Source organism: Leucopleurus acutus (assembly GCF_964270905.1).
Source record: "Leucopleurus acutus genome assembly, chromosome: 21".
Taxonomy (NCBI): Eukaryota; Metazoa; Chordata; class Mammalia; order Artiodactyla; family Delphinidae; genus Leucopleurus; species Leucopleurus acutus.
This window is the reverse complement of record NC_139163.1, coordinates 13,546,578-13,565,294: the sequence shown is the minus strand read 5'-3', so window position 1 is coordinate 13,565,294 and position 18,717 is coordinate 13,546,578. Positions and strand designations below refer to the sequence as shown.

Below are 18,717 nucleotides of genomic sequence, written 5' to 3'. Positions count from 1 at the left end.
TAGTGTTCAGGCCTGAGGAAGGATGGTACAGCTGGAATACAGTCAAAACAGTGAAACAGGGACCAAACCACGTGGAACTTGGCAAACTACGGCCAAATGGATTGTATTCTCAATGCAGTGTGAAGACACCAAAAGGGAGTGCAATTAATATGATTAACATTTTTAAAGATCATTTTGTCTGTTGTGTGGAGATTGTATTGAATGGAGGCAGGAGTAGAAGCAGGAAGTCCAGTGAGGAAGCCAGTGCAGATAAAAGAGCAGCTTTAACTGAAATTATAGTGGTGGGACTAGAGAAAAATAGACAGATCTAGGATGTGCTCTTAAGAGGATACAGGACTTTCTGATGGATTGGGAGAGGGCCAGAGATAAGGGGAGGAATCAAGGATGATTCCTACTTTTTGTCTTGAGTGGATGATGTTGCCATTTAATAACAACGGGGTGACTGAGGGAGAAGCACGTTTGGCGTACAGGAGGAAAAGCGAAACATTTATGTTTGAATGTTTCATTTGAAGTACCTGTTAAGACACCTAAGTAGAGATGTCAGGTAGAGAGTCTGGAGCTCAACGGTGCCGTCAGGACTAGAGAAATCAGTGGGGGGCTATCTGTGGAGCAGTGGGAGTTACAGGACCAGCTTGGATAAGATTGCTGAATGAGTGAGTATCATAGACAAGAGCCACAGGTCAAGGCCAGGGACTGGAAGCCCTCCAGTATTTCATGGTCATAACGGAAAGAATAGCTAGCCAGCAAAGGAGAAATGAGAAGGAGAAGACAGGGAGGACAGAGGAAAATGAGGACTGTGTGGTGGTCTGAAAGTCAAACGATGAAATTGTTTCAAGAAGGTAGTGGGGCTTCCCTGGTGGCGCAGTGGTTGAGAGTCCGCCTGCTGATGCAGGGGACATGGGTTCGTGCCCTGGTCTGGGAAGATCCCACATGCCGCGGAGCGGCTGGGCCCGTGAGCCATGGCCACTGAGCCTGCGCGTCCAGAGCCTGTGCTCCGCAATGGGAGAGGCCACAACAGTGAGAGGCCCGCATAACGCAAAAAAAAAAAAAAAAAAAGAAGGGAGTGATCATCTGTATCAAATTCTGCTGAGAGGTGAGTAGAATGAAAACTGAGCACTTACTATCAGACATACTAAGATGAATTTCACTGGAGATCTTGACAAAACCATTTCAGTGGGACCAAGGTCATAAGGGACCAAGATTGGAGTGGGTGGAGAAGACATACGGATGTAAGGAAGTGGAGATAAGCACTGAGCTTTGTTATAAAGTAGAACAAATATATGTGCAATAACTGGGAGGGATCATGGGATCAAGGGAGAGTTTTCTCCCAGATCAAAGATATTACATTATTATTTGTAAGTTGACACACGATCTGGTAGAGAGGAAAAAATTGATGATGAATCAGGTAAACTGATAGATTTGGTGTTTCTTTCAATTCTTTCTGTTTTCTCAGTGAAATAAAAGACAAGCCATGTGTTTGCTGTGGCAGCATGTATCCTAAAATTCTAACAATTCAGAGAAAATAAGCATAGCCCCTGTGCAAAGATGACACACAACTCCATGAACTGTTCCATATTTTTTATAAAAATATTTAAAAAGTTGAAGCCATGAGCTGAGACTGAGGAGAGGGAGCGAGGGGACAGCAGAAGTCTGAAGAGAAAGGAAAAGGTTTGAAGTAGTATCTTCTCTTCCAGATAAGTGCAAGAGATCATTAATGAGACAAACTGATAGTATTGCTTGTGAGGGGAGAGCTCGCTCTGAAATTTGAAGTCACAAATTGTAGGAAGGACCTGTCAGCATGGTTATGTTTTTCTCCAGCCATGTTCAGTGGTTTAAGTACAGCAGAGTAGCTGGAGAAATAAGATATCTGCCACATGAGTGAGTGTCATGGAGGGAAAGAGGGACAAAGGAATGAGTACAGTGACAGATACAGAATAAGCTGATGTGGGAAGAACACGAAGGTGTAGAAAGACCAGGAAAATTGGTAGATTCGACAGGTTGGCATATGGCAACTCCAAAATAGAATGGCTTAAATTTAATTACATATGGAGGCCAGTGGAGCAAAAAAGAAGATGGCCTCTGTAGGTCTGTTCAGTTAACCCAAGGTAAAGGGGCAAAGAGCAAATTCTTTTAATGTTTATCATTTTATTAATTTACCGAGTTCTTGACACTAATTTGGTCCAGAGTCTGGTGGAAACAAATATGCTTTGTGTGGTAGGTTTGAAATGTCTTGAAATTTACATGTTATAAACCCCAAAATATTGATACAAAACTGCATTATGTTTGCTTTAGTCATATAACTTTTGAAAGAAATTGAAAAGAAAACATACACAGGTATGTATATATGTGCCTGGGTATCCTTTTATATTTGTACATATTTACCATTTCTGAGGCTTTACATTCCTCCCTATCAATCTGCGTTGCCATCTGGCACCATATTCCTTTTCCGTTCAACCTGAAGAATTTCCTTTAAAGAGCATTTCTTGTAAGTATGCAGGTAATGAGTTATCTCCAATTTTATAATTACCTGAAAATGTCTTCACTCTGCCTTCATTTTTGATGAATTGCTTTGCTGGTTGAGTTTCTCCTTTCCTCACTTTAAAAATGCCATTGTAGTGCTTCCCTAGTGGCGCACTGGTTGAGAGTCCGCCTGCCAATGCAGGGGACAGGGGTTCGTGCCCCGGTCCGGGAAGATCCCACATGGCACGGAGCGGCTGGGCCCGTGAGCTATGGCCTCTGAGCCTGCGTGTCCGGAGCCTGTGCTCCGCAACGGGAGAGGCCACAACAGTGAGAGGCCCGCGAACCACGCAAAAAAAACCAAAAAAACAATGCCATTGTAAACTCTTCTAGCTTCTGACAAGAACTCAGTCTCTGATTGTATTATGTTCCCTGTATATAATGTGTCCTTTTTCTCTGGCTGCTTGCAGGATTTCTATGGATTTCAGCAGTTTGACTATGATGCATGCCTAGGAGAGGGTTTTTGTTTATCCTGTCTGGGGTTCATTGAACTTCAATGATCCCTTTCAGTTGCAGTTCTCAAGAGTCATTCCTCTTCCAGTTTGTGTTTGCTTTGATAAACTTCCCAGTGCCTTTAATAACTTTTTTTAAATTAATTAATTTATTTTTGGCTGCGTTGGGTCTTTGTTGCTGCGTGTAGGCTTTCTCTTGTTGTGGAGAGCAGGGGCTACCCTTTGGTGCGGTGCCTGGGCTTCTCACTGCGGTGGCTTCTCTTGTTGCGGAGCATGGGCTCTAGGCGCGCGGGCTTCGGTAGTTGTGGCTCGCAGGCTCTTGAGCACAGGCGCAGTAGTTGTGGCGCATGGGCTTAGTTGCTCCGCGGCACGTGGGATCCTCCCAGACCAGGGCTCGAACCCGTGTTCCCTGCCTTGGCAGGCGTATTCTTAACCACTGTGCCATCGGGGAAGTCCCTCCCAGTGCCTTTAGAAAGTTGTTCTTTATGTTTGGTCCTGATTTAATCACTGCTATCTGTGGGAGGATTTACACGAACACTTCACTCTACTACCATTATACTGTACGTTCTCTCTTACTAACCAGTTGGGGGAAAAAATGGTAGACACCTACCTCACACACTCACAGAAGTAAATCCACATGATCTGGGACTCGGTAAAACACCTTTATTTTCTCATCTATTACTGTGTTGTTTAGCCAGCAACAGCACTTTGAGAGACTAGTGAGGAGTAAAAGTTAGAATGCAGTGTATACAAATGTACTTGACCGTCAAATATTATTTTCCTCTTTGGAGTGATTTTTGAAGGTTTTGAAACTGTGGGTTAAATCCACTTCACCTGCCTTCACTAATCAAAGTCGTTTTAAGACTCGTGTGTCCTCCAAGCTGCACTTGCATAAACAACAAGATGTTTGCCTGAGTTGTTTTCTGGGAACTTGAAGCCAGTGGCATCTAGTTTGAGCTGAGCTGGTTAAGACTAGATAGGACCGTCGACTCTCCAGCTGGGCATCCACAGGCGTCCATTGCTTCATGATGTTTTGAACGTGCAGAGGCCTGCGTCTTAGTTACACCTGCGCAGAGAGACGATTACCCGCCAATTCCCACATCTTTTCCCAATCATGTTTCGCCACGCCCCGCACGCTCCCCATGCCTCGGACCGCCCTGCTGTTTTTTATTCCTTATCCCATAAATACCCCGAGCTGCCTGCTTGCTGGAGGCTGGTTTGAGATTTGTTCTCTCGTCTTCCGGTTTGGCTGCCTCTTTTTGCTGCAAACCTCGGTGTCTCCGCGTTTGGCTTGCTGTGCGTCTGGCAAGACAGATCTGGTTCGGTAACACATGTGGTGAGCCAGCCAAGAGGTGAGTCCAGGCGAACCTTTGGCCCACGGCTCGTCGGCCCCTTGCAGGCACTGAGGACCGGTGGGCCAGCCCGAGCAGCTCCCTGGCGTGTCCGTTCCCAGACTGACCCTGGGTTTTCAGGGAGGCACTGCTGACCTTCCGTGCTTAGTTTCATCTTGTAGCAAGGAGAGGAAATGGAGCAGGACCCTATGGTGCTTCCCCTCCATGCCCTCTGCCTGTCTTCTGTCTGTAGAAAAACTTCAGTCAAAGAATAAATTCAGAGAAGTGAGAAAGTGCAGAAGCAAAGGAAAACAAGACCAAGTAATAATAGTTTAGTCACTGAATGAAGTCGGGGACCATTAGTCCCTCCTCATAGGGCTATAGATAATATTCTGGGCCGTCTCCTTTGAGCTGTTTTATAGATACTGAAACCCCCACTAGGTGAAAGAAATTAACTACATGATGACCAGGCTGTGTAGCCATGACATAAGCTGCCACAGTTCTGAGAACTGGCTTCAAAGAAATGGGAACAAACCGACCCTGGAACTGAAGACTAACTGTACTTAAAACAATGAAGATGACGCTGACCAGACCACCACGTGACCAATTTCAAGGTGACTGTCGGAGCTGACTGGGCTGTTTCTGCATGTAGCCCCCTCCCTCCGCCTAAACACCCCTGAAACTCCCCTTTAAAAGTGCTTGCCCAGGGCTTCCCTCGTGGCGCAGTGGTTGGGAGTGCGCCTGCCGATGCAGGGGACACGGGTTTGTGCCCCGGTCTGGGAGGATCCCACATGCCGCGGAGCAGCTGGGCCCGTGAGCCATGGCCGCTGAGCCTGCGCGTCCGGAGCCTGTGCTCCGCAACGGGAGAGGCCACAGCAGTGAGAGGCCCGCGTACCGCAAAAAAAAAAAAAATGTGCTTGCCCTCTGATTTGTCAGTGAGGAATCAGTCTCTGAACATAAGTGCACCATTCTCCCCGTTGCCGGCCTCAGAAATAAAGCAGACTTTCCAGTAGCCTTGCCTCTTGAATATTGGTTTTTGAGTGGCGAGCAGCTAGACCTGTCTTTTAGTAACATTTTTGGGGTTTTGGGCTTTTGGATTTGGAACATGTTTTTAGGGTAAACCTCGTTAAAGAAATGTACTTGTGCCTAGATTGTCTTTGGAACCCTGAAGGATCGTGGGTCAGAGGCCCACCTGATGGGATTTTGGTAGATAATATAAAAGGTTACTGCTGCTGAGGTACTCTGTACCTGAGTTTTCCGCCCAGGGCTCTGGGTTTTTGTTTTGTTTTTGTTTTGTTTGTCCATGTCTGTCTATGTCTGATTGTCTTAATTGTTAGGAATTGGCTACCGGGGGTTGAGCTTCTTGGTGACTGTAGCAAGGACCCTAAGATTTAGTTGCTGCACCCACCTGGGAACAAAGCTCCTTCAAAATGGGCAATGTTAATTCAGTTCCCTCTTGCAGCCGTCTAGGCTACATTCTCCAAAATTGGGAGACTTTCTGTTATGAATCCATGGAGAAATAAAAGATGGTTATTTTTTGTAACACTAAGTGACCATAATATTCTCTAGACTCTGGAGCACAATGGCCTGAAAATGGATCCTTAAATTACAATAAAACTTTGCAAGTAGATTTATTTTGTAAACAGGAATAAAAATGGGATGAAATACCTTATGTACAGTCTCTTATGTTCTTGTATCAGAATAAACCTGTGTAGAGGAGATGTAAGGTAATGGTCCAACAGGAAGGAAAGGCACAGACATCTGTTTTGCTGGATTCTAATGAGAAGGAGGGTGGCTTGAGGGCTGAGTGGCCGCTCGGACGCTCCCCTCCACCCTTACAGGGTGGCGCTGCCGCTCCTTCACTGTCAGCATTTGGGCCTCAGGCTCTCGGGCCCCTGTGCCCTCCACCCCAGTGTCTGAGGGTTGAGAAACAGGAATGGCCTCCCCTCTCATTACCTGCCAGGGTGTGCAGCTCGGCCGTGGGTGCGACCCAAGTGCGGATAGGGCAATATCCCTTAAGGCAGGTCCCCATGGGGGCTGTGAATGCCGAGGCTGGGCAGCTGCTGGGATGGATCTGGGTCCATTTCCCTGTCCGCTTTGGATTTATTTAATTGGAAGAAGAATATGCCAACTTATAGAGATGACTCGAGAATGGAAAACCTTCATTGATTTTTGGTTTTTTTTTTTTTTGCAACCCACAAACTAACCTGGGCAGATGTTCAAAATGTATTAAATACCCTCCTCACTTCAGAAGAGCATAGGATGGTGCTGGATAAAGCTCGAGAGGAGGCAAATCTGCTTCATGCAGAAACCCCTGGCAACCCGGTGAGGGCTGCTGCGTGCGGAGCTACACCAAAAGCAGATCCTGATGGGAATGTGAATGCTGGAGACAGGCCCGAACTTTGAGATTGCGTTCTTGCAGGATTGCGAAGAGGGATGCCAAAACAAGCCTTAATAAAGTACAGGAGGTAAAACAGACCAAATGAGGATCCTTCAGAATTTCCAGAAAGGGTCTTTAAAGCTTATAGGCAACATACAAAGAGAACTTATAAAAGTCAGAGTGACCAGTTTTGGTCAGAGCGCACCCAGTATACAGAAGAAACTGCAAAAGATGGAAGGGCCTTTAGGAATGTCTATGTCTTGACTTGTTGAAACTGCCTTTAAAGTTTCTAATGGCAGAGACCAGGTTCAGGAGAAAAGGGAACAATGGAGAATGAAAGAGGCTGCTCTGCGGGCGGCTACCTTAACACCGGGAAGAGCTGGATGGAATCAAGGACTCTCACAAGGGACTCGGCAAAAGCTTCCGCTCAAACGGGCACCCAATAGCCGGACTCTGCCAGTGTGCATATTGCAAACAGGAGGGACACTGGAAAAGAGGGTCCCATCCTAAGTAAGCCTCTTGAAGGTAAACAGCTGGCACATCGGATGCCCGAGCTGAGAATGACAGTGACCAAGAATGCCAGGCCCTAGGGGTTCCTTTAAATCTTGTGAAGTCCATCATTTCCCAAGTGGAGCCCTGGATGACTATGACCGTGGGAAATTAACTTGGATTTTGATTGATATTGGACCATGTACTCAGTTTTAAATACCTGGCTTTCTAAGCTTCTTTCTAAAACTATGTTAGTAACTGGGGTGTCCAAAGAAACCTTGAAAATGCCTTTTTTTTCCAGCTGCTAAACTGTCAGTTGGGGAAAACGCATCTGTAGCATACCTTTGTATACATGCCTGAATGCCCCATTCCCCTTCTGAGACGAGATTTACTAACTGAATATCAGGGTTACCTTTGCCCCTGAGTGGACAGACATTAAAGTACCACCAGAGCAGGCTGGCGCATTGCAGGCTTTATTACTCCAATCCCCAAAAGAACAGCCTGCAACTGTTCCAGAAGAGATTTGCAAAGAGGAGTCCGAAGACCTGGGCAGACGGGAGGCTGGGAATAGCAAAGAGCTAGGCCTATACAGCTTAGGATACCACCTGAGGTCAGCTTGTACACGATTTAAGAACAATTAGACTGTAAAAGAGACTAATCCAGTAGTCCCTAACCCATATTCTCTGCTCACTAATCTGTCCAGACATTGTTGGTTTACTGTATTAGAGTTGAAAGATGCCTTTTCTTGCATATCCTTGTTTTAAATCCCAAGAGTTGTTTGCTTTCAAATGGGAAGATCTTGGTACTAAGAATTAAACAACAGTACTGCTGGACAGTACTTCCTCAGGGATTTAAAACTTTACCCGCGATGTTTGGAGAAATCCTGGCAAAAGATTTGAGGGACCCTCAACTAAATGAGGGAACCCTGCTCCAGGACGTGGTTGATGCTGGTTACCAGTAAAACAAAGGACACAGACCAGAACATGGTTGTTTTTTTGTGTTTTTTTTTCAGAATATGGTTTTGATTTCAACCTTTTTGGTTGAACAGGTCTATCAAGTATCCAAGAAAAAGCACAGAGTTCTCAATCCCTCTGTTAAATATTTGAGTTTTGAACTCTCACAAAGACAGAGAGACTTGCCCTCTAATGGAAGGGAGGCTCTAGCTAGGGCTGCAGCTCCCACCAAGAGATAATTGCAGGAATTTCTAGGAATGGCTGGGTTCTGCCGTATTTGGGTCCCCAACTTTGGACTCATAGCAAAACCCATTTAGGAAGCTCTTAAAGGAGACAATGAACATCTAGACTGAAATCATGGAGGATAAACATCCTGAAGACCAGGTCCATCTTCGCGGGTTGGGACCTTATGAGGAATGCAGCGAAAAAGGGAGAAAGCACGTTGCGGGAGGAATACCGCAGTGGTTCCAACCCTGACGCTGACTTTCCCGAGTGGGCAAGCAAACCCCCAGAACAAAGCCACGGGAAAGCAATTAAGGTGAGTGGGATTGCTGCAGTGGTGGCTTTGAAAAGTAAAATTTAGAAAGCAATTTAAATAATTTGCTAGTAACCAGATTGATTTTCTTTTGTTCTGCCTTCTCTTTGTTTCGAACCTCCCAGGCTTGGACAATTCAGTGATTAGGATTTTTCAATCTTTGGCAAAAGTAGGTAATTTCTCTAGCTTTTGGATATGTCATCTAAAACCTTCTGTATTTGATCATGCTGACCCCTTGGTTGTGCCTGTCGTTAATTTTTGACCATCCCTGACTTCACTGTGACTTCAGGTGTGCACATATCAAATTAGGCTAATCAACAAAATGTCCTGTCGTGTTTTTTTCTTGAATAAGCCAAAATTTGGTCTCCTTGTGTCCTCAGAATAAAAAACAACGAAAAAACAAACAACAAAAAATGGCCCCTACCCTTGTTAGGGTTCTATTTGGTGAGGATATTGTAGAAACCACACTTAATTCTCCCAGCCTGTGTTCCTTCGATACTATCTGTTTCAGTCAAAGGTGATAATGATCAACACACTCCAATTCGTAAAAAAGTAAGACCCCGATCCCTGGCTCGCCAGTGTCCTAGGTAAAATCCCTAAAAATGAGTCAAAGTGTTCGCACGTCTGGCGTTCTGTATGCCCTCACAGTGTACATATTTGCCCCACCCCATACCTATTTGTCTACAGTTTTTATTACCAATCTTGGGCCTATGAATGCCTTGACAGCTGGTGCATAAGTGGTACTTGTTTGGGATCAAAATGTTAACTTGAAACCAGGAACAAGAGAATATTCTCAAATGAGTGCTAAATAGTTTGATTCTTCAAGCCCCTGTTAGGCCTATGCCCCTTATCAGCAGGAATTAGCCAGAGCTGTCCTCACCCTTTTTCCTCAAGAGTTGAGTAATGATCCAAAAGCAAGGGGGGACTGAAACCGTGGGTCAAATCCACTTCACCTGCCTTCAGTAATCAAGGTGGTTTTTTTAAGACTCTCATGTGCTCCAAGCAGCATGTAGCCTAAACAAGATGTTTGCCTGAGTTGTTTTCTAGGAACTTGGAGTCAGCTGTGTCTAGTTTGAGCTGAGCTGGTTAAGACTGGATAGAACCACCGACCCTTCAACTGGGCATGCCTGTCTGTTGCTTAGTGACTTTTTGAACGTGCAGAGGGCTATAGCTTAGTTACACCTGTGCAGAGCAAAGATTCCCGCACCTTTTTCCAATCGTCTTTCTCCAGGCTCCCCACACCTCCAACTGCCCGCTGCTTTCTTCTTTATCCTATAAATACCCCGAGCTCCTTGCCTTTGGGGAGGCGGATTTGAGATTTGTTCTCCCATCTCCTGCTTGGCTGCCTTGTAAACCCTCTTTGCTGCAAACCTCGTGGGCTCAGCATTTTGGCTTGCTGTGCGTTGGACAAGAGGAACATAGTCTAGTAAACAATTTGTGTCTGGGTTTTTGGAGGGAGGAAAGCCTTTTGTTGGTGGTTGGAACGTCCTCTGTTCTGTGACTATGCAGATGTCGTATGAAGATGAGTGTAGTAGACGTAAATTTATCACTGAGCACAGCTAGGGAACGTGTGCTTGAAGAGAGAAGACAGAGTTTGGGGCTTACACGTGTCCTGTAAGGATTAAAAATGTGGAAGTTACTGGCTATCCTTACACTATAAGTTCTAAGAACTGTGCCGATTCAGAATAAGGGCTATGAGGAGAGAAGAAGGAAACCATATTGAGAGGTAATGCAAATGTGGAAGCTATAAAATGAAGGGAATGCTTTATATCCCAGAGCTCCTGGGAACGCTGAGCCAGGAGATGGACTGTGACTTATTTCTAGCCCTGCAGAGTCCAGGACAACCATACCTGTTAGGTATAGACTCATGACATTCTACCTCATGTCGGAGGGTGAACGCTTTACAGCATTATTGGGAGAAAACTTAACTTGGGTAAAACTAAACTAGGACTTTCTGTTTTGTTCTTTTCCTTCGTGGAAGGAAAAAGGAGTGGAATATATGAAGAAAATTGTTGATTCTCCGTGTCCCAAAGCAAAACACTTACAATTTGCAGCAGCTTACAACCTTGGAAGAGCTTATTATGAAGGAAAAGGCGTTAAACAATCAGACGAGGAAGCTGAAAGGTAATCTGACTTGAGAACAAGATTTTTGTTTTAATCAAATGCCTTAAACAAAGAATAACTTGCCTTGCCCTTCTCTTCTAGACTGTGGCTTTTTGCTGCAGACAATGGAAATCCAAAAGCTAGTGTGAAGGCTCAAAGTATCCTAGGATTGTATTACTCAACAAAGGAACCCAGAGAGTTAGAGAAGGTAACAGTGATTTATTTGTTTAAATCCTAGCATCCTGTGTAGATTAATATTTGGTGAGGAGTAAGTATGTAGTCTGAATATCTCTTACATTTCTTTCAATGTAAAGAAAGCTTACGTTTTAGGATCTCCAAACTCATTTCACCCTTCCTCAACTATGAATGCTGCCTTCCCTGCCTCTACCAAAGGAGACCACGGATGTGAGCACTTCGTATGCTATAAAAAGCACACATACAAAATATTCTACCATAAAAGGTAAAAGAGGAGGGAGAGTCAGTACAACCTCTTTAATCACCAATGATGGAAAACCCTTTCCAAGAAATCTTACAGGGAGAAGGAAATGAGGCGTTAAAGGCAAACTTGTAGGAGGCACATAACCCCCAAGATCCTTGTCAGATAACTGAGGAGCTACCTGGAAATCGGTTTGAACTAACTCAGATTCACTGTAGCTGAGTATTGAGCAAACGTGCTTGGACCACATGCAGGTTTTTATCCTTGGTTTTCTTTGATCCCGTTGGAGCTCCAAGAGGATCTGAGAGATAGCTGCAATCTCACATCAGCTGCTCTCCTCTCCTTGCTGTGCCTCATTACAAAGCCTTTCAGACACTTGGTTCCTACTTCCCACCTTTTTGGTCCTTCCTCTGGAAAATCTGAAAATCCTGAAACCTGAACAGCTGAGCTCGAGCCAGTGACCTCACCTATACTGTGGGCAGACAACGGGCGGGCTCCCCTCAGCACCCTCTCTCAGGCATGCGAAGTTGGTGCTAGTCTGACATACATTCAGTGGGTTAGAACGGTGTCCTAGAGATGAATAGTACTATCTTATAGAGATATTCCATTTATAATCCACCTTGTGAATACTAGGGAATTGTGCTTTCTCCTAGGCATTTTATTGGCACTCAGAAGCTTGTGGCAATGGAAACCTGGAATCCCAGGGTGCACTTGGGCTCATGTACTTTTATGGACAAGGCATCCACCAGGATACCGAGGCTGCCCTGCATTGCTTGAGGGAAGCAGCAGAGCGTGGAAATGTCTACGCTCAAGGGAATCTTGTGGAGTATTACTATAAGATGAAATTTTTTACAAAGTGTGCTGCATTTTCCAAAAGGTAAGCTGGATAAAAGTATTTACAAAAACTCTTACTAGATGTTTTATGCCAGGTCTGTTTAATAGAACTCGCTGCAGTATTGGAAATGATGGCTATTGGTACTTGCAGTGTGGCCAGTGCAACTGAGGACTGAACTTGTAATTTTCATTGGATTTTAATTTTAATAGCCACACGTAGCTCCTGGCTACCATATTGGATAGTACATCTGTTAGTCTGCAGAACTTCAGTGCTATTTGCTCTGTATACCAGCTAAGTAATCTTACACAAGTTTAACTTTGGGGGCATCAGTTGTTCTTTTGTAATCCTGCAGAAGTATTTTCTTCTTGATTTAAAAAATATAGTGAATATAAAGTGTTTAACACAGCTTGGCACATGAGAAATATTAAACTTTTTTTCCTACACCCTTAGCCATAGGTTCTATAACTGCACAATTACAATATAGCTTGATGAGGACTGCACAATAAGAATGGTTAAAAGACTCCAACACTAACATAAATTATATGGAAATTTCTCTTCTCTGAGGCCATGTACTTTCCTGCATTTACCCACAATGTACAAATGCAACAGACCTGGGTGTCCTCTAAAATGGCTCTAAGGCCATGCTGCCATTTCCCTCCCAATAATGCCCTTCCCACGGAGCCCACAGGTTGCCCTCTCCCCGAGCCCAGTGTGAGGCAGACATCCACTGAAGGGTGAAGGAATTGCTTTTGCCCTCTCCTCCCCAACAGCATAGCCTCCAGGCAGCAGGCACTTAAAGGTGTGGTCTCTGATGTCTCAAATCCTCTAGTGCCCATATGGTTAAAACTAAGACTTCGAACAGTTCTTTTAAAGATTTTGAAACTTTCCATGTTCCTATTTCCCACAGTATTACGGCTGATGTGGAGTTGACTTGTTTTCATGTAGTTCTCCATTGCTGTATCTGGGTTATAGAGAAGGACTTTTTATTGCCCATTATCATAGATGTGTAAGTTTATTAATGTGTTTTCTGGTCCTGTGTGACTAAAGTCCAAATTCAAGGTTGATGTTTAAATACCCAAAGAGATAGAAAAATGCTTTTTTCCCATTGTTTAAATCTGCAAAGTGATGAGTTCTTGTAAAATATATATATATATATATATATATATATATATGTATTTTTTTTTTTTTTTTTTTTCTTTTTGCGGTACACGGGCCTCGCACTGTTGTGGCCTCTCCCGTTGTGGAGCACAGGCTCCGGACGTGCAGGCTCAGCGGCCATGGCTCACGGGCCCAGCTGCTCCGCGGCATGTGGGATCCTCCCAGACCGGGGCACGAACCCGTGTCCCCTTCATCGGCAGGCAGACTCTCAACCCCTGCGCCACCAGGGAAGTCCAAGTTCTTGTAATATTTTAAACTTAATTTTTTTTAGTGGTTATTAAGCCTGACCAGTATAATCCTAGGAAGCCATATAGTAACCACTGTAGTTAGTTCCGATTCTTCCGGTGTTAGTTGACTGTTCTATTTACCCTTCACCACAGAGCAAACAATTTTGTTCTCAAACTGGTAGAAATAATAGAGAAACCACTTAGGGCACATGGACAGTTTCTGGGCATGTTTATAAAAATGTAACTGATACCGTTTTTAATTTCACAACTGGATGTTGTAACAGGATTGCTGACTACGATGAGATTCATGACATCCCCATGATAGCCCAGGTCACGGACTGTCTCCCAGAATTCATCAGCAGAGGCATGGCCATGGCCTCTTTCTACCACGCACGGTGTCTGCAGCTTGGCTTGGGTATCACAAAGGATGAAGCAACAGCTAAACACTATTATTCTAAAGTAAGCCTGACAACAAATATAAATTGACTCAATAGAAATTTCTGGGTTTTTAGTTGAGACTTGGACATCTTTTTAAATCAGTGTTTTTATTCCTACTTATTGTGCAGATAACCTCTGTCTACCAAGAGGTTGTCAGACATGCAGCTTGTCTGCAAACAATTCTGTCATTCTTTTTAATAATTAAGCACAGATGGTAAAATTTCTATTTTTTTTTTAATAGTCTGTGCCTACAAGACACCTTCAGTTTATTTATTTTTGCTGTGTTGGGTCTTCGTTTCTGTGCAAGGGCTTTCTCTAGTTGTGGCAAGCGGGGGCACTCTTCATCGCAGTGTGCGGGCCTCTCACTATCGCGGCCTTTCTTATTGCGGAGCACAGGCTCCAGACGCGCAGGCTCAGTAGTTGTGGCTCACGGGGCCAGCCACTCTGTGGCATGTGGGATCCTCCCAGACCAGGGCTCACACCCGTGTCCCCTGCATCAGCAGGCAGATTCTCAACCACTGCGCCACCAGGGAAGCCCTAAAATTTCTATCTTAGATGCAAATTATTCTATTTCACTGTCTGCCGCCTAAAGCCCAGCACCAAGACCTTAAACCCAAAACGTGCATGCCTTCTTTCACCCAGAAAAGTGTGAATCTCTATTTCATTCTAGTACATTAGAGTACATTTCATTAAGGTTTCTTTTTGCATGACATCTACCACACTTAGGTGGATATTGATGAATATGAGTTAACCAATTAAAATAAGCCTTTTCATGTTTTAATCCATGTGATCAGTTTATTTAGATAGTGAATGGATTTCACATCTAAAATCAACTGTTAAAAAGTGCAGAGGGGGCTTCCTTGGTGGCGCAGTGGTTAAGAGTCCGCCTGCCGATGCAGGAGACACGGGTTCATGCCCCGGTCCCGGAAGATCCCACATGCCGCGGAGCAGCTGGGCCCGTGAACCATGGCCGCTGAGCCTGCACGTCCGGAGCCTGTGCTCCGCAACGGGAGAGGCCACAACAGTGAGAGGCCTGCGTACCAAAAAAAAAAAAAGTGCAGGGGGAGTGTGTGAAAGGGAATCATGAATAGTAGCTGCAAGTTTTTAAAAAAAAAAAAACAAAAAACTGCACAACTTAGGTCCATGACATCCATAAGTCCAAATGAGAATTAGATCATAAAATTTCATGCAATGCCAAACTGTTCAAGCTGGAGCAGGGAACAAGGCAAGGAACAATTTTCTAAGTCCCTTGCCTAAATCTGATCACGTTACAGCAGTGGTTCTCAAAATTATTTGCATATTAAAATCACATGGGGAATCTCTTAATAATTCCTAAAGCTCAGGCCTTATTTCAGAAAAATTAAATCACCATCTCCCAGAATGGGACACAAGCAGATTTGTTTAAGCTCCCCAGGGGGTTCCAATGTGTAGGCAAGTTTGGAACCTAAATTATTTTGTTGGAAATTTAAAATTTCCAGAGTATTAAACCCATACCAACAAAAATATAGGAACACAGTACAAAAATACAACTGACCTGGGGCTTCCCTGGTGGCACAGTGGTTAAGAATCCACCTGCCAATGCAGGGGACACGGCTTCGAGCTCCGGTCTGGGAAGATCCCACATGCCGTGGAGCAACTGAGCCTGCGCTCTAGAGCCTGCACTGTAGAGCCCGCGAGCCACAACTACTGAAGCCCGCGGGCCTAGAGCCCGAGCTCTGCAACAAGAGAAGCCACCACAGTGAGAAGCCCACATACTGGAAAGAAGAGCAGCCCCCGCTCGACGCAGCTAGACTAAGCCCATGCGCAGCAACGAAGACCCAGCACAGCCAAAAAAACAAATACAACTGACCTTTGAGATATTTACCATTATACCATTAGTATGAATAACAGCTGTCTTTGTTTAATCTAAGTGTTCTGTATATTATACCAATTTCCAAACCAAGTCAATTGCAGATTCTATGCTATCTTTGGTACCCTTTCCAAGTAAACATAGCAGAGAGCTCTGGGTGGAAAATATCCTGAAATGTGGTATATGTTCAGCCTAAATAAACAAATTACAATTTTAAAACTATTTTCCTTATGGTGGGAGATAATACAGCCCCGTTACTCAATTTTGGCCACTGGATTTTATGGGAGATACTTCCTCTAAGTTTTCTCCATTTTAAAAGTAAGCCAGTGAAGGACCTGGCATCATGTCAGATGAGGCACAGTAACAAACTCTGAGTATTTTACTCAAAGACGTGAGGGGCTTCTGATAGCGGTCTTCATCAGACTGAAAGGCTGTCCTACAAAAGAGGCACTGTAGGGAAGGGAGAATGACAGCCCACGGCAGTATGTTACAGGAAAGATAAGGCCGCAGATGAAGAGACCCTGGGCTGAAAGTCAGGAGCCCTAGGCCTGGTCTCAGCTTTGCCACCCTCAGACTGGGTGACTACCCACTCCTTTCCCTCTCAGTTTCCAGGAAACCAGCAATGTATGTCCTCCTAAGAACAGTCAACGATTCTAAAGGGTTGGGGATAGGGGATTTTAGCTTAATACAAAGAATCTTCTAAAATAACTGTTTATAGGTAAAACCTTAGTTTTTATTTCCTAAAGGTGGTGACTTTTTAAATATTTATTTATTTTTGGCTGTGTTGGGTCTTTGTTGCTGCATGTGGGCTTTCTCTAGTTGTGGCAAGTAGGGGCTACTCTTTATTGTAGTTCGCAGGCTTCTCATTGCGATGGCTTCTCTTGAGCATGGGCTCTAGGTGCACAGACTTCAGTAGTTGTGGCACGTGGGCTCAGTAGTTGCGGTGCACGGGCTTTGTTGCTCCGTGGCATGTGGAATCTTCCCAGACCAGGGCTCGGACCCGTGTCCCCTGCATTGGTAGGCACATTCTTAACCACTGTACCACCAGGAAAACCCAAGGTGGTGACTTAAAAAAAGTTTTTTTATATTGGAGTATAGTTGATTTACAATGTTGTTGGTTTCAGGTGGACAGCAAAGTGATTTAGTTATACATATATCTTTTGTTTTTTTAAATTTATTTTTTACTTTTGGCTGTGTTGGGTCTTCGTTGCTGCGTGTGGGCTTTCTCTAGTTGCAGCGAGTGGGGGCTACTCTTTGTTGCAGTGTGCGGGCCTCTCATTGTGGTAGCTTCTCTTGTTGCAGAGCACGGGCTCCAGGCGCGTGGGCCTCAGCAGTCACAGCACGTGGGCTCAGCAGTTGTGGCTCGCAGGTTCTAGAGCACAGGCTCAGGAGCTGCGGTGCACAGGCTTAGTTGCTCTGTGGCATGCGGGATCCTCCCGGACCAGGGCTCGAACCTGTGTCCCCTGCATTGGCAGGCGGACTCTCAACCACTGCGCCACCAGGGAAGCCCCAAGTATCTATTCTTTTTCAGATACCTTTCCCATATAGGTTATTACAGAGTATTGAGTAGAGTTCCCTGTATTATACAGTAGATCCTTATTGATTATCTATTTTATATATAGTTGTGTGTATATGTTAATCCCAACCTCTAAATTTATCCCTCCTGCCCCACTTTTCCCTTTTGGTAACCATGTTTGTTTCTGAAGTCTGAGTCTGTTTTGTAAGTAAGTTAATTTGTACCACATTTTTAGATTCCACATATAAGTGATACCATATACTTGTCTTTCTTTGGCTTACTCACTTAGTATGATAATCTCTAGGTCCATTCATTGTTGCTGCAGATGGAATTATTCCATTATTCCAGGTCTTAGTTGCAGCACGTGGGATCTTCGTTGCGGTGTGTGGGATCTTTAGTTGCAGCATCCTGCATGCTGCAACGAACACCTGGCATGCTGCAACTAAAGTACCACGTCTTCTTTACCCATTCATCTGTCAATGGACATTTAGGCTGTTTCCATGTCTTGGCTATTGTGAATAGTGCTGCTATGAACACTGGGGGGCATGTTCTTTTTGAATTATGGTTTTCTCTGGAAATATGCCCAGAAGTGGGATTGCAGGATCACATCGCAGCTCTATTTTTAGCTTTTTGAGGAAACTCCATACTGTTTTCCATAGTGGCTGCACCAATTACATTCCCCCCAACCTTGTAGAAGGGTTCCCTTTTCTCCACATGCTCTCCAGCATTTGTTACTTGTAGACATTTTTTTTACATCTTTATTGGAGTATAATTGCTTTACAATGGTGTGTTAGTTTCTGCTTTATAACAAACTGAATCAGTTATATATATATACATGTGTTCCCATATCTCTTCCCTCTTGCGTCTCCCTCCCTATCTCACCCCTCTAGGTGGTCACAAAGCACGGAGCTGATCTCCCTGTGCTGTGCGGCTGCTTCCCACTAGCTATCTATTTTAGGTTTGGTAGTGTATATATGTCCATGCCTCTCTCTCACTTTGTCACAGCTTACCCTTCCCCCTCCCCATATCCTCAAGTCCATTCTCTAGTAGGTCTGTGTCTTTTTTTTTTTTATAAATTTATTTATTTTATTTATTTTTGGCTGCATTGGGTCTTCGTAGCCGTGAGTGGGCTTTCTCTAGTTGCAACGAGCGGTGGCTACTCTTCATTGCCGTGCTCAGGCTTCTCATTGCGGTGGCTTCTCTTGTTGCAGAGCACGGGTTCTAGGCGTGCAGGCTTCACTAGTTGTGACTCACGGGCTCTAGAGCACAGGCTCAGTAGTTGTGGCACACAGGCTTAGTTTCTCCATGGCACGTGGGATCTTCCCAGACAAGGGCTCGAACCAGTGCCCCCTGCATTGGCGGGTGGATTCTTAAGCACTGCACCACCAGGGAAGCCCAGGTCTGTGTCTTTATTCCTGTCTTACCCCTAGGTTCTTCATGATATTTTCTTTTTTCTTAGATTCGATATGTATGTGTTAGCATACAGTATTTGTCTTTC

The 18,717-nt window shown here is 44.6% G+C and overlaps 1 protein-coding gene across 1 annotated transcript in view; it reads left to right on the top strand.

Moving 5' to 3' along the window:
- The window catches only part of LRP2BP (LRP2 binding protein), a 54,344-nt gene that overhangs the window by 20,064 nt on the left and 15,563 nt on the right, over positions 1-18,717 (top strand). Inside the window, exons 6-9 of the mRNA XM_082863690.1 lie at positions 10,639-10,781; positions 10,863-10,968; positions 11,850-12,073; positions 13,701-13,875. Coding sequence (XP_082719816.1) covers positions 10,639-10,781; positions 10,863-10,968; positions 11,850-12,073; positions 13,701-13,875 — 648 coding nt within the window. The remainder of the gene's footprint in view (positions 1-10,638; positions 10,782-10,862; positions 10,969-11,849; positions 12,074-13,700; positions 13,876-18,717) is intronic.